Source organism: Vigna radiata, chromosome 7 (genome assembly GCF_000741045.1).
Source record: "Vigna radiata var. radiata cultivar VC1973A chromosome 7, Vradiata_ver6, whole genome shotgun sequence".
Classification (NCBI taxonomy): Eukaryota; Viridiplantae; Streptophyta; class Magnoliopsida; order Fabales; family Fabaceae; genus Vigna; species Vigna radiata.
In genome coordinates, this window is record NC_028357.1 from 1,423,623 (window position 1) to 1,439,739 (window position 16,117).

At 29.8% G+C, this 16,117-nt stretch overlaps 1 protein-coding gene and 1 non-coding gene across 3 annotated transcripts; one reads left to right on the top strand and one right to left on the bottom strand.

Annotated features, from left to right (window-relative positions):
- The first annotated feature begins 1,793 nt into the window (after positions 1 to 1,793).
- LOC106765442 (pheophytinase, chloroplastic) lies at positions 1,794 to 5,280 on the top strand. Of its 2 annotated transcripts, XM_014650066.2 has the most exons (7): positions 1,796 to 1,973; positions 2,037 to 2,147; positions 2,233 to 2,371; positions 3,243 to 3,413; positions 3,871 to 4,111; positions 4,300 to 4,391; positions 4,848 to 5,280. In XM_014650066.2, exons 1-7 carry the CDS (start codon positions 1,898 to 1,900, stop codon positions 5,119 to 5,121), a joined length of 1,104 nt encoding a protein of 367 aa, XP_014505552.1. In that variant the 5' UTR covers positions 1,796 to 1,897; the 3' UTR covers positions 5,122 to 5,280. The 2 variants fall into 2 exon arrangements, with proteins under 2 accessions (XP_022638397.1, XP_014505552.1); XM_022782676.1 differs by having other exon boundaries at positions 1,794 to 2,147.
- Positions 5,281 to 7,790: 2,510 nt separating this feature from the next.
- TRNAE-UUC lies at positions 7,791 to 7,862 on the bottom strand. Its single transcript has one exon. It is a non-coding gene; the product is annotated as a tRNA-Glu (tRNA).
- Between the last annotated feature and the right edge of the window lie 8,255 nt (positions 7,863 to 16,117).

Here is a 16,117-nt window from a genome sequence, read left to right on the forward strand (position 1 = left end):
AAAATACCCTTATATAATGAATTCTAAGTTTTAAGGTTAAGGGTATTTTAATAATTTTCATTCTCAAAATTAAAAAAATAAAAAAAGAAACCCCCAAACCCTTACTCACCTCTCTCATTCCTCTCAACCTTTCTCTTTCATCTCTTTCACTCCAACCTTTTCTCTGGCATCATACTCTAGCCCCAATTGGAAAAAATCAGAAACACTTGCCTTATTTTAATAATTTTCATTCTTAAAACTAAAAAAAAAAACTCCAATCCCTTACTCACCTCCTTCATTCCTCTCAACCTTTTCTCCTTCATCTCTCTCACTCAAACATTTTCTCTGTGATTTTTACACTAGCCCCAACTAAAAAAACACTCTCATTATTAAACCGTTTACTTTTGTAAAGAGTTGAGTAATTGACATATTCACCTTCCGAAAAAAAATTCATTCAAAATCTCTTTAATTTCATTATCTTCACTATATACATTACAGCCAACGGGCACAATTTATGAGCATCCTTCCTTTACATTCCGAGACTACTACGTAACATTGCTCCGTGGCCATTTAATTTTTTTTGGTAGAAATTCATTAACTTGTTTTCTTTTACTAAAGAAAAAACAAATCAAAATACAATCAAATTCTCAAGATAAAATTAAACAATAAAAATTCTAAATCTTGAAATTTTATTTAAAATATATAAAGAAAAAATTAAGTGCTTTAATTTTTTTCTTTATGTAAGTATTTTTTTTTCTCTAACCATTTTATTTAATAATGAGTGTTTGTTTAGTTGGGGCTAGTACAGAGATGACAGAGAAAATGTTTCAGTGAGAGAGATGAAGGAGAAAGGGTTGAGAGGAATGAAGGAGATGTGTAAGGGTTTGGGGTTTCTTTTTTTAGTTTTGAGAATGAAAATTATTAAAATAAGGCAAGTGTTTCTGATTTTTTTTTTCAATTAGGGCTAGAGTAGGATGCCAGAGAAAAGGTTGGAGTGAAAGAGATGAAAGAGAAAGGGTTGAGAGGAATGAGAGAGGTGAGTAAGGGTTTGGGAGTTTCTTTTTTTATTTTTGTAGTTTTGAGAATGAAAATTATTAAAATACCCTTAACCTTAAAACTTAGAATTCATTATATAAGGGTATTTTTGTCTACTGAAATCTGGTACACATTGCTAAAATGTACCAACTGAAAAACAGGCGTACGCAAGTTAGCAAACCCCTATATATATATATATATATATATTTTAGTGTAAGTATTTCATATTATTTCTGTGAGTGAGCTAATATTATCATAATCAATAGTTTCCTTCTCTACTCCACTATAATTAAACATGTGTTATCTTCAACCTTGAGTATTGTATTTAATAATTTGTTTGTTTGTATTATTAATTTTCCTTCTTTCTTGTTATTAACTAATAATTTATAATAAATATAAATAACGCTCTTACAACACAGGAAAAACAAATAACATGATGATTATGTTGTGTTTATAAATTGTGGCATAAACATTAAATAATCCATAGGATATACTCCATAAGCTTAACAAATTTCTACACACTTATACAATATTGCAAAAAATAAAAAAAAAAAATCATAAACATCAAGATGAGTATCTCTGTAATAATTATTAAGAATTAAAATTAAAATCACATAAAAAAATTCAAAAGTAATTAAACCATTAATAATAATCAAATAAGAACTAAGATTAGGATTATTAATAATTTTAAAAAAATAATAATTAATAGAAAAATATATTTTGAAAAATGTTAAAAGGAATATAATAATATGATGGAGAGTGAGAGCCGTTTTCTGGTTTGTAGACTGCCACCAAGCTCAAACATCACTCACCACACAAAACTCCCAATTCCCAAACAAAACTCAAAACAAGTAATTTGCAGTTCCAAGTTCAGTTCAATTCAATGGCTTCTTCCATATGTGCTCTCTCTCCTTCCGTCCCATCACACCTCACTAAAACCACTCTCCCTCTTTTTCAAGGTAACGCATTTATCTCTATCTCTGTTTCTTTTCCCTGTTGCTTACTTTTGGTGTCGTTTGAAGGAAGCAAGTGCGAAATGAGCCGGAGGACTTTTGCGGTTAAGGGAATTGTGGCCTCCGGCGTTTCGGTCTCGTCTTCCACTCTCACCGCGGAACCTCTGCCGTCTTCCAAAGGTTAGTGGATTTAATGCTGACTCACATTCGAGTTTCTGTTGAGTCTTGCTTATGTTGTGCTCACGGAGAAGGAATCTGGGTTCAGGTTTTGAAAGATTGCCGTACAAAGCAGAAGGGTACAATTATTGGACTTGGAGGGGTCATAAAATACACTACGTTGTGCAAGGAGAAGGTTCCCCCATTGTTCTTATTCATGGTTTTGGGGCCTCTGCGTTCCACTGGAGGTTTTTTTTTTTTTTTTTTTTCTGCTTTTATCTTTTGGCGTCATTAGTTTACTTTCATTTTCATTTCACCTGAGTCCAGATTGCTGTTTTTTTTTTTGGAAAGTGTGTTTTCTTTTGGAAACTAGCAGGGATTGGGAAATAAGAAGTAAGACCCAGCTTAGTTTGGATTTTCAATTCCAAATTTCAGTGAATAAGAGCGTATGTTTGAAAGTTTGTATAAGTATTAGAGATTGTGCTACTAGCATTTCCTCGAAATAATTAGTTTCTACCCGACACATTCTTTTAAGCATATTATCTATTATGGGTTCAAGTTCATTAGAAATTACAGGGTCGTTCGTGTTGGATTAAGTGTATGTCAATAGAAGCTTGTTAGATAATGAGTTTGCTAACATTCATTCCTGTAGGTTTTGCGTCCTTGTTCGTATTCGGTTTAGGTTTCGGTCCATATACTATGGTTTCGTTTATATTTTGATCCGTGTAGTTTACCAGACATTAGTGATGATGGTTGTGTCGTAAAGGGTATGTGTTGTAACATATTACTGCAGACGGGGATATCTACATGGAATGACCGAATGAAAGTACACGGAGAAAATGAACCCGACCTTTTACAGTATGGGAACTGAGTGTGCCCATTTTTACAAGTTGTTTTCATCATATGTTTCCACTGTAACTTCATCAATACATCGCATAAAATGTGCTAACAAATACTGCAACAAAATTTTGATGTCACTATTGCTCCTTCTTGTAAGCTAAGAAGCTTGAGTGGTTCTGTTCTGTCTTTGTGGTGTGTGTAATTTTTACACCAATTTTTCTATTGTTAGTGCCTTCAATTGTCTGTGCGATAATCATATATCTTTATTTATATCTCCAGGTACAACATTCCAGAATTGGCTAAGAAACATAAGGTATATGCCATAGACTTGCTTGGATTTGGGTGGAGTGACAAAGCACTTATCGATTATGATGCCATGGTGTGGAGGGATCAAGTGGTAGACTTCGTGACGGAAATAGTAAAAGAACCAGCAGTTTTAGTTGGAAATAGGTAAGAACTGTATTAGCTGAATTTACACCTGGGTATAGTCTGAAATGCCAGAGTCTTCTTCCTTTCACAAGTTTTAATGTTGTTATTCATGCATGGGTTCCCCCGAACATAATCGTCTTGTTGGAACCTGTTTGATTGGCTCTCAAGACATGCGTGCACTAGTAATTATGTTATTTTACCTCATCAACAGAGATTTCATTAACTAGAAAACATTATCTTCAGCAATTATTCTCAAGTATCATGTTGTCAAATTTGATTGTTGCAATGCAATGCTTATCTTTTTCTTACTCCTGAGTTGTCTAATAATTAATTGACAAGTTGACGGCCACAAGGCCAAAATCTTATTTATACTAAATTTCGAGTACAATTTTGTTTTATCTATACAATTGACATTGCAACAATATGTGCTGTATAAAGTATAAATTTGCCGTTTCCTTCCGTCATGATAATTTTTCAGCCTCGGAGGATTTACTGCTTTGGTTGCAGCAATTGGGTTGCCTGAGCTTGTAAATGGAGTTGCTCTACTAAATTCTGCTGGACAATTTGGTGATGAGAAAAGGGAAAGTAAAACTTCTGAAGAAACAGCTCTGCAAAAGTTTGTCCTAAAGCCTTTGAAGGAAGTTTTCCAGCGTGTAGTTCTTGGATTTTTGTTCTGGCAGGCAAAGCAACCAGCTCGCATTTTGTCAGTTCTAAAAAGTGTATGTTTCTTGCTATCATCTTATTAAAGCACATTTGTGTTACTAAAATGGTAGTGTTTTGAGAATATCATTCCTGGAGGCTTTTGTCTTTGGTGGGATTGCGTATTCCCTTTCAACAACGTTCTACTATTTATTTCATACTAGCCGCATTGTATATATATGTTTGAATGCATAGTTTTTCAACACAGGTGTATATAAATTCTTCCAATGTGGATGACTATCTCGTGGAATCTATAACAAGGCCAGCTCAAGATCCAAATGCTGGAGAAGTTTATTACAGGTACATGACGATGTCCATGTTAATGCTTGTGTTTGATGAAAAGGACATTGCGAGTTTTACACCGTAAAGCCTAGCTATTATTGTTAGAATCCAAGGCCTTATAAAATTGACTTCAGAATCCCCTCGGATGTAATCCCATGCTTTTCACTAGTTCATTTCACTAGCTTGAGCAAAAGCGTGCTGCACATTTGCAATCGAGATACCCGGTAGAAAACTATAATATTGAATGATATAAACCTTGGGAGAGATGCTCCATACAAAGTAACAATTGTAGTTAGAAAAAGCTCAAGATGACAAGACTTTATAAACCCCGCATCGGAATTCCATACTTTCAATGTGAGACCGAATTTCAATATCTTGTAATGAGATTCTAATACTGTGCTGTAAATTTCCTCTTGTAAATTGCTAATTAGGCTTTAGCAATGTTCTCCTAATTATTCCTGTTGTTGTCTGCAGGTTAATGACACGTTTCATGATGAATCAGAGCAAGTACACTCTAAATGCTGTCTTAAGTGAACTATCTTGCCCGTTATTGTTGCTCTGGGGCGACCTTGACCCTTGGGTTGGTCCAGGAAAGGCTAATCGAATCAAAGAGTTCTATCCAAAAACGACTCTTGTAAACTTGCAGGCCGGGCATTGTCCACATGATGAGATACCAGAGCTTGTGAACAAGGCTTTATTGGATTGGTTGACAACCCTCACACCTGAAGTGACTCTCCAAACTGTTTGAACATGTATTTATATTTTTAAACCAATCAGATACCAGTTGTTCATTCAGTTTTTAGTTTCAATAGTTATCAGCATACTTTGTATACAAAGAACTGGGTAAAGAATACTCAGGATACAGAACATGATGGCAAGAATACATTACAAGTTAGTTATGTTTGCACTCTGACTATTTTCAATATTATTATTAGGTTTAATAGCCAATTTAGTCTTCACTTTGGTTGAAAAATCTCAATTTAGTCCCTCGTTATAAAAGTGTTTTAAATTAGTCCTAACTTTTAAAATAGTGGGTCAGATTGGTCTCTTCTATATAATATAAGTTAACGAAATTAATGGATGATGATGTGACACAACTTAAAGCTAACGAGGAACCAATCTAACACATCAACTTTAAGCTGTGTCACATCATCATCCATTAATTTCGTTAACTTATATTTAACGAAAGGGACCAATCTGACCCACTATTTTAAAAGTTAGGACTAATATAAAACACTTTTATAACGAGGGACTAAATTGAGATTTTTCAACCAATGTGGGGACTAAATTGGCTATTAAACCTTATTATTATTATTATTTCTCCTACAATTCATCTCTTATATTATTATTTAAAATAGTTAAATAATTTTTTTTTCAAAATGTTTTATATGTTATTAATTCTACAATTCATCCCATATATTTTTTAAGTAATAATATTTTAAATATAATTATTATTAATCTTACAATTCACTTTACATATTATTTTAAATAAAAAATATTTAAAATCATAAATAATTTAATTACTTTTAAAATGTAAAATAACATTTAAAATAATGTGAGATGAATTGTAGGATTAATAAAATGATATTTAAGATACTTATTACTTTAAAATATTTCATTCATTAATGTTTCTTTCATAATACCTCAATCTGTTTCTATAAAAAGCAACTCTTCACATCAATTTGAAGTACATTTGGGGGGTTGTGGTTAAGCTCAATTCAAATCTTTTTAAATGGTTCTTATTTTTGAAGGTGGAAACACTTAGTCTATGGCCGTTCCTTCTTCAAAGCATAATTGTTGAGGTCATCATATAACCATCAAATGAACTTTTGAATTTTTTTTTCTTTTTTATGTGGAGAATAGATACACAACAGATAAATGAACTTTTGGATTTTCTTTTTTGTGGAGAATAGGCTTCAATATGTAAAGCTTATTTCTTTCACTTATTTAAGTAGAGGGAAATCAATCTAGGTGTTAGAGAAATTCATTATTAAAATTATGAGAGAAAAAGAGAAAAAAAAAATATTATTTTGACAAACTAAAATGTATATTTTCGAATTGTAATTTGGAATTTATTTACTAACATGTAAAAATAATATTTGAACAAAAACTACTATGGATAATTCATCATTATCAATTATCGGATAGCCAATTAAAAGTTTGAAGAGGAAGGAAGATCGTTTGTAAGGAGACAGACAAAAAAATATTCATACTAGTATTTTTATTACATACAAAATTTAATATTCATACAAAATGAATATTTTTAATGTTAGTAAAATTGATGATTCGTACTAAATGAGTATTCTTAATGTATATCTACGAGTAATTCATTACATACTTATTAATGAGATAGGTACATACTTATTATTTGTTAATAATTATTAATAGATTTTATTTGAATATATATTTTTTAAAAGGGTTCAATATGTTTTTTATCTTTTATTTTTAAGTGAAAATTGAAATTATCCATTTTCAAAACTTTAAACTAATTTAGTCCCTCATTTTTATAACACCGTAAATTTAGTTTTTTTAATCAAATTTTATTAAATTTATTTAAGGTTTTAAACGCGTTTCTCAACTAATACTGAAGAAAAATATGTCTACCAGTATAAACATCTCAAATACTATTATGAAATATGTCTGAAACATCAAATATATTTAACAAAATTTGGTTAAAAAGACTTCTAAAGTTGAGGGGTTAAATTGTGTCAAAATTTAAAAAAGGACTAATTTCAATTTTTAATGAAAGTTAATAGACCAAAATCATATTTAACTATTTTTTAAACTAAATAATCAAATACAATTATCAAGGAAAGAAATATTAATAACTGAAAAATAGTTTAAAATTTGTCTTCATATATTTTTTTATTTAGACATGTGAAATTAAAGTTATTTTTAAAAATATTATTTTTTAAAAATAATTTTTTTTGGTACAATTGGTTTAAATTTGTCTTTTAGAAAAACCAAATTTATTTATACTAATATTTTAGTGAGTAATGGTGTATTTTACAAAGTATATTTAAGAAAATGGTGTATCAACAATACATATAATAATTTATCACATGATATTTTATTTATATTTATTATTTAATAGTTTTATCTATTTTTGAACTTTGCTATCTATTTAAATAAATTTTGAGTGAATAACATGTTAAATTAAAATTATTTTGTATTTGATATATATATATATATATATATATATATAATTAAGAAGCATTTGTAATTTGGGAACTTCAAATAAAAAAAAAAAAAACTTTAGGAAGTCCAAATTATATCTTTTCAGCTGCAGAATTCATTTTGTGTTGCTTCATCAGTTATTGTTCTGCTTTGGGCCCAAATAAGTTGTGTAGGAAATACACCTCATGGTATTATAATGATAGAAAAGTTAAAAAAGAAAAATAGATGATAAAAACAAAATTCCATTGCCGGGAATCGAACCCGGGTCTCCTGGGTGAAAGCCAGATATCCTAACCGCTGGACGACAATGGAATATTTTATGAATTTTAGCAGTGAATATGTTATTTAACCTGATTTATTATGAGAGGAAAAATTGAAAAATAAAATCTAAAAATAAAAGCAAAATTCCATTGAGTGAAAGCCATATACCCTAAAAACTGGACGACAATGAATATTAAATATAGTAATCTCACTATAAACACAGCTCATTTTAAAAAATGTGTTATTTGTTTGGAGAGTGAGAGAAAGTGCTACCCCACTTGAGCACCACCATAGTTGACCACGGGGTTTCATTATGCATGCTATAATATATAATTTAATTTTAAATCATTTTATTTATACATGCTATATTATTGGAAATAAGCTATTCAAGTCATAATGGTATGTCTCTTACTGATGTCTTTAAAGTGTGGCAAACAGAGTTCTAGATGTTTCTGTTTTATCAAAATTAATAAATAAATATTTTTTACACATATTACACCTTTTGAAAGATGTGAAAAAATCTCGCCCACGTAGAAAAAAAATTCTCAGATCAATTTAAAAAAAATGCTTGTTATATATATACCTTTTACAGTAGTTTATAATATGAAAGAAAGAAATTGAGTAGTGTGAAGTGAAAGCATGATGAGTGTAGGAATAGAAGGCTTGGTAGACGTGAATGAATGTAAAGTAGAAGACACAATGACCCAACCACTAACCCTTCTTTTTTTCTTTGGACCCTATTATGTTCTATCATTTCTTCAATTCAAATCTTCTTGAACAGTGATACTACTGTAAAAGAGAATAATCATTTGACTTAAATGACGGAACAACCACAAGGACACAATCCTCCGTAGAACGTGATTGCTCAACAATGCAAAAGCAATCAAAAGGTTTCATTACATTTGAATCTCACTTTTCTTTTTCTAACACAAACTCAACTGTTGGAAGTCTCACATAGACCAGAGATGAGACCATTTAAGTATATATAAGTGGATGCAAACCTCACCCTACAAACTAATGTTGTGAGGTTGAGTTAGATTTAAACTCCATTTCTAACATGGTATCGGAACCATAATTGGAGTCTATCTTAACGATTTTTATTATCGTTAAGCATGTTGTTCTATCTACTATTAGATCGCTATTGAACCATCCATTATAAAGTTTAATCCCATGTTCGAGATGTATATATTTCGACTGGTCTTTCAATCTCTTTACTTATTACAAACATCAACTATTTCAATCTTAAAGCGCAACAAGTGCGTAAAGATGCTTATATAATATATTTAAAAAAGATTAAAGAACTTTACAGTTATTATATTTGCTGTTAGTAGAAGTTTCCTAGATAAGTACCATTTATTATGTTAAAAGAAGAACATGTACGTTTTTGAATGGAGCAATTTGTATAAGATATTGCCTATGAATATTCGAAAGTGGGTGTTTTATTATATATATATATATGGTGCTCGATTTGATGCCTTGACCGGTTATTAGGAGGCAAACCACAAAGTGACGATAAGATAAGAAAGAAAAAACCTCAGATTCGAAAAAAAAAGTATTAACCAAATTATACTCAGAATTTCAGATTCCCAAGACTGGGTTCATTTCATTCTTTTTAGTGTACTTCTGGTCCATTGTTGTCTCTTCCAAGCATATGTATACTCTAATTTGAAAAACATACTGTGTAACATAATATTGTAGCTGTTTGTACTTAATAATATGTTGAAAAAGTCTTGAGCAACCGACAATGTTTGACTGTTCCATGATAAAAACTTAGTATGATTGGTAATGGAAATATAATATGTATAATGTTAGGCAGAAGGAAGGAAAACGGCATGATGGTTGATCTCAGGAATTAATGATGGTTGGTTTTCAAGATTATTAAATATTCCCCTGCACAATAAACCATGACACTGTAAAGGGTTTGTTTCGGATTCGATAATGATATCTAGACAATATTTTTTTTGACACATTTGAACATTGATTACGTGTCAATATGTGATTGGTCAAAAGTTACTCCACAATAATGTTTATGATTATTATTACTGATTGTGGAGTAATTTTTGACCAATCACATATTGACACGTAATCAATGTTCAAATGTTGTCAAAAAAATGTTGTCAAAATTTGAATTTTAAATCTAAATTAATTTTATAAAATATTATTTTTAACATGTATAATTTGAATGTAAAAATTAAATATTAATAAATAATTTAATAACAAATAGTGAATAAATCAATATATTTAATAACCATAAATATTTGGACAACAAATAATGTAATATATGGAAAAAAAAATCATTAAAATAAATTTTAAATTATAATTTTAATATCATATTAACAATAAATTTTAAATATAATTTAACTTTATAAAATAAAATATATATATATTCATTTATATATTTTAAATTAATCTTTATTTTTAATTAATATGATATATTTAGCCGTAATCAAATTTAAAAGTAGAATAAGCAAGATGATGGGAAATTAAAGTGATTAATGAGAAGTGAAACTTTGTATACGTAATCTGTGTTACCTCATTCATTGGAAAGTCCACAATTGAAATAAGCAGTGATATGAAAGGTTATGGGGTCCCTGATTCTCGCAGACTTGGCAATGGCTGCAGTTTTGACGTGTAGTGAAGACAGTTAGCATTGATGTTTAATGGTGGAATCTGCCATCACTATCAGAAGCTTCTCAGGGTATGGATAATATATATGTTTTGTATTTACTAATGTTGAAATAGGTCGAGTTACTTTAAACATTTAAATAATTTTTTGTCGAATGTGAATAAATTGTGGATATAGAAATTTAGAATAATAATATTAAATACTTAATAAATATGATTATCTATCTTTTATTTTTATTTATATTTATTGTTTTTATATGAATTTGAGATTAACAAAATTTTAATTCAGATTCAATCTCACTGAAACATTTTTAATTATTATTTACTTTAATCATTATATAAAAATTTGGTTATTAATTATGATGGACCGTTTTTGTTTTTGATTGTTTGATTTTGTTTATTGATATTATCACATTCATTCGCTATTTAACTTCTTCTTATCTTTTATTGACCGTCCAACTTCTTTGACATGAAGTATTTAATATAGTCGTTAAGGTCATACAGTACAATTAGAATATCACTTAACTCTATTAAATTGATGTGTAGGTTAGAGTTTTTTTTATTAACATTATTATTTAATTAAGTTTTATCAGCTAAATTATTTAATTATATACTTTTAATTCATGGCAATAAAACTTCTTTTCCACTTAGATAAGTCATAAGTTTTTAGTCTTCAGATGTTATTTTTTAATTAATATTATTAGAATCATAAATTCATCAATGATCAAAACTATTGATCAATCATTGTTTTTTGAGATTTTCTCCATCAACTGTTCCTTAATTCATATCACTCAAATTTTTTTTCAATTAAAATCTATATTAATCATCTTTCATCAATTAAAGTATATAATAATTATTTTTCATTAATGTGTGTATAGATCTTTTCTAATAAATATATAGTTATTTAGTGGTTAACTGAAACATTATACTAAACAAAAAATATTAATATTTTACAAATTTGAGTTATTTCACCTAAAGAAATTTAACAAATTCAAATGAAATACATAATCTAATTTTAAACGTTGATCTTAAGAATGACAACGGGTCAGGTCGGGCACTGATAGTGCCTATCCGCAACCCGACCCGTCGGATAAAAACGTACCCGTCACCCGATCCGCTACCCGTCGGATACCCGTTTATAAAATACCCGCAGGTACCCGTTGGATACTCGTTTTCAACCTGCGAATATCTAAAAAAATATATTTTATAAGTTTTTAAATGAAACAATCCAAATTAAATCGAAAAAAAAATTGAAATGTTTTAGATTTTAAATTAAAGGTACTTATGAAAAGGAAACTAAGAACAAAGATATAATTTTAACTTCTAAGCGGGTAACGGGTATCCGCGGGTACGGATAATGCAAAACCCGAACCCGACCCGATAAGAAGCGGGTATTAAAAAACTCGCTACCCGCTACCCGCGAGTACCTATTACCCGCGTGTACCAACTATCCACAACGGATTTAATCCGCAAGTACCCGCGAGCACGAGTTTTTTTGTCATCCCTAATTGATCTTTCTTTTAATTATTTTTTTTTCGTACAAATCCATATAGTTAAAGCTCATAAGTTATCTTTTAATGGTCTCATGCACTCAAACAATGTTTTAAAATCTGGCTCAGCTTGATCCGTTGAATCAAATGAGACCAAAAACCATGCATATGACTATGTGTAGTTTACCTATTGATAAAAATGAAAGGGACTCATGCTAAAAAGATGGGAAATATATTTTAATATTATTTTTGGGAAAATTAAAATTTGATAAACTGGGTATTAATGGAATTGAATTAAAAACAGTATTAGATAACGATAATCAATTTGATAAACAGAATCTTTGTTGTAGGATGATGGCGCATGAGGGTTGTGCATAGAACATTTTGCATAATCATTAAACTTGTTTCTTAAGTATTCATTGAATATACTTCTATTGGTCACATTTTCATGTTTTATACTGTTGGGCGTGATTGCCAGAAAATGAGGGTTTATGATTATATCTGTATTTTTCTGTGGATGACAACGGTTTTAACAAGAGTGTGAATTAAAAGCTTTATTAAACATGATTAGTGTCATTTCATTAACTACTTTTCCCCTTCTAGCTTTTCAAATATCTTGCTATAAACTTCCTCAAAACATTGTTAGATCCATTTGATGTGCCTCATGTCATTGTCATTCTTTACTGTAAAGTGACAGTAATTCTATACAATAATTACTCAATAACTGAACGGATTAAAAGTTTATATATATTTTAAAATCCTACAATAAAAAAATAACCTTTTCAAAAATAATAATTTCAAATAAACATGTAAACAATTTAATAATTTCTTTTGGTGAAAATTACAATTCCTTAAATAATATGCAACTATTCAAGTTCTTATAACCAAGAGAACTTTCTTTATATTATTTAGATTTTAATAACGAATATTTATAAACAACTAATATTATTGATGGAAGTCCCACATTAATTAGAAATAAGGTTAATTTATAATATATATAAATAGGATGTAAACTTCATCTTACAAATCAGTTTTGTGAAATTGAGTTAGGTTTAAACTTTATTTTTTAATATGGTATAATACTCATAGTTAGAGTCTATCCTAGCGATATTTCTTAGAGATAAGGCCAATTCATAATATATAAGTGGGGTGCAAACCTCACCTCACAAACCAATTTTGTGGAGTTGAGTTAGACTTAAACTTCACTTCTTAATAAATATACATATAGTTTATATTGTAAAAAAATTAATTTTGTATAATTTCATTTATGATTTATTCAAATAATACTTTTAAATAACTTAAGGAAAGGTGTGACTTTATTTTTAAAAATATATGCATATATACGTAAAATTTAAAAAACATATAAATATTATCTTATTAAAAATACAATGAATGTTAGTCATCATAAATAAAAAAAAATGAGATGAAATTTGTACAATATTGGATATGGATAATTTATTTAAGTGTTCTTATTGAATATATGTGAATTTGTATATAAGAATGTATGAGTGTTTTTGGAGTATATCTTTTATAGAATCTTTGAGTTTTTATGACTTTTGTGTCAAGCCATTATGAAGTAATGACAAATAAACACATCATTAATGCAATGATACAATGACTACATAACTGAAAAACACCATTATAAATAAAATTGTCAAGTTTAATGATACATTTAAGTTTTATAATTAGTTGGTCATGCACAAAAGTCTCCAAAAATTAAAAGTTTGACATGCATAATTGTTGATGGTAATACGACAATTGGTCCTTTGGTTGAGTTATGACCGGCTTGCTTATGTAGGCAAAAAGAACTTTATTGCGATGACAACTAGCCTTTTGACCTACATGAAGTCCACTTTCATGTGCAACTGGAATCAACTCATTGTGATTGTAACTGATCCTTTGATCGAGTTGTAGTCGACTTATGCTTATAAGTGGATTGAGTTATTACAATTGTAGGTGGTCATCTTTGACTGTGATGTAGTTGGCTTATTGATATAGGTGTCATCTTAGAAGTTTTGAATTATCATCTTAGGCAAGTTTTTGTGTTGTTATGCACATGTTTCAATCTTCGTCAAGCTTTGTATGTGTTGTCAGAGCATATTTTAGATCATGTTATGGTCTTAGGTAGGCTTATGTGTTGCTAAGGTAGGCTTTAGGTGGGCTCATGTGCATTACTGAAATAGGCTTTATTTATGCTACTGACTTTGGTAGGATCATGTGTGTGTTGTCTAAGCAAGTTTTAACTTGTGTTACCACTTTACGTAGGCTTGTGTGTTGTTGGGGAAGGCTTTATATGTGTTGTAGTTTTAGGCGAGCTTTCTGGTAGTGGATGTTTATGCGTTTGCAAAAGGAGGCTAGGGAAGGAAACCTCCCTTACGCTTGCTACCTTCTTCACTCTTACAATCTTTTAGTCCTTTAGCTTCCTTTGCTTTGACCTTCTTTCTTTATGGTTACTATCTGCATAGTTTTGCAATGTGTGATCATAGTTGTGGCATCGCTTGCTGCAACCATTTTTAGCATAAAGAAGCAAAAACAAATAACAAAATAGATAGGGGAATATAAAAGATCCAAAACAAAGTAGTGATTTCTTTGCCATCGCCTCTCGTATTTTTCTTTTACTTTGTGGACATTGTCGAGCTTTTACTAGGTTGTCATCCCAGGCAAGTGCGGTCTTACGCATTTTGTTGGTGGGCGTTTGTCTTTGTGTTGTCTTAAGCGTTGCCATCTTAAGCATTCTATTAGTGAATATTTGTCCACCTACTTATTTCCTTTTGAGGTGGCCTCTTTGATAAGCTTTCAATTAAGTTCTTCTAGTTTCAAAAGGTGTTTGTAATGTGATACAATTTGCCCCAATTAGGTGCAAACCTTCCTTCATCTTAAACTCTCAAGTATCGTTGAACTTTCTTAAACCTAGGTATTGTAACATTGAGTTGTTATATGCTTAGCCACTGCTTTTCTTACATGACTATCTTACCAAGTTTGATATTTGACTATCTCTCCGAGTTCATTGTGATGTCCTTTATTTGGCTATTATTTTCCTAACATGAATTAGCAGTGCAAGGATGACCTGCTGAGCTCTATTTTTATCATAGTGACAGTGTCGAGCTTTCCTTTACTCGAGTTTTGAAACATTGAGTTGCTCTTGTACTCTGGTATTGGAATGTCAGGCTGCTCTTGCTATTGTATTTGAGTATTGGAATGTCAGACTGCTCTTGTACTCAAACATTGGAACGCCAAGTTATTCTTGTAGTCAGATAGTGGAACGCTGAATTGCTCCTTTGTCAATTAGGATTGTGCACCCACCAATTGGCAATGGTGACAATGATAAATCTTGGATCATCTTTCTCATGGTTATGAACTATGGTCAGTGTAACCTCCTATGGTAGTCGGGGTATATCTTAGAGTGTGAGATGTTGGTCATAATTGTGAGATACCTAAGGTGTGAGGTTGTGTCCATGGTGAATACTTCAACTAGAGGATGCTAATGTTCTTATCGCAATCTTGCCTTATCTACAAAACACTTGGCAAGATCCAAGAGACTACTCTGTAGGCCTCGATGGCTTTGACGAAAAAAATCAACTACAAAATACTCTTCAACATTCGAATAAGTAAGAGAATTTAGGATTAATGAATGTATATAAGAGACTGTTAGTGAGTTGATTCTTCTTAAAATACATGTTTTTTAAAGTCTATAACCTCATATAACTTGTATCAAGTCATAGACTATATATCTAAAAAATAACATTACAAATAAAATTGTGAAGCTTGATAAGACATTTGAATTTCTTTATGAACAAGTCATGTGCATTAAGAAAATTTATTTTAATCCTACTTGATAAAGAAATTATTAGAATAACATTTTAAACATATAAAATTATTGAAAATCAAAGTTAGAGTTAATAATTTATTTATTAAAATTAAAACAGCTTTTAATATAATTAGAAATAAAAAAATGTACATGTATGTTTTAATAAATAAAATTTAAAGATCAATTCAACCAAAAATAATTAAATATTTTGAAATATCTATTTGTTATAAAAGTAAAGGAATTATGTTTAATGCCTTTTGGTTCAGTTGATTCAATAAAGTGTATTCAAGTGATTAGATATTTTGTTATATGAGTTCAATTCCAACGGATATAAAAGTTTCTATTTTAATTTTTTTATACAATCAAATTGAATTCCTTTCACT

What these genes read in the sequence shown, in the direction of transcription:
- LOC106765442 (XM_022782676.1), top strand. Translation starts at nt 1,898, where the DNA reads ATGGCTTCTTCCATATGTGCTCTCTCTCCTTCCGTCCCATCACACCTC. An exon ending in GCCTCTGCGTTCCACTGGAG is followed by an intron (nt 2,372 to 3,242) that starts GTTTTTTTTTTT and finishes TTATATCTCCAG; the next exon opens with GTACAACATTCCAGAATTGG. An exon ending in GCAGTTTTAGTTGGAAATAG is followed by an intron (nt 3,414 to 3,870) that starts GTAAGAACTGTA and finishes ATAATTTTTCAG; the next exon opens with CCTCGGAGGATTTACTGCTT.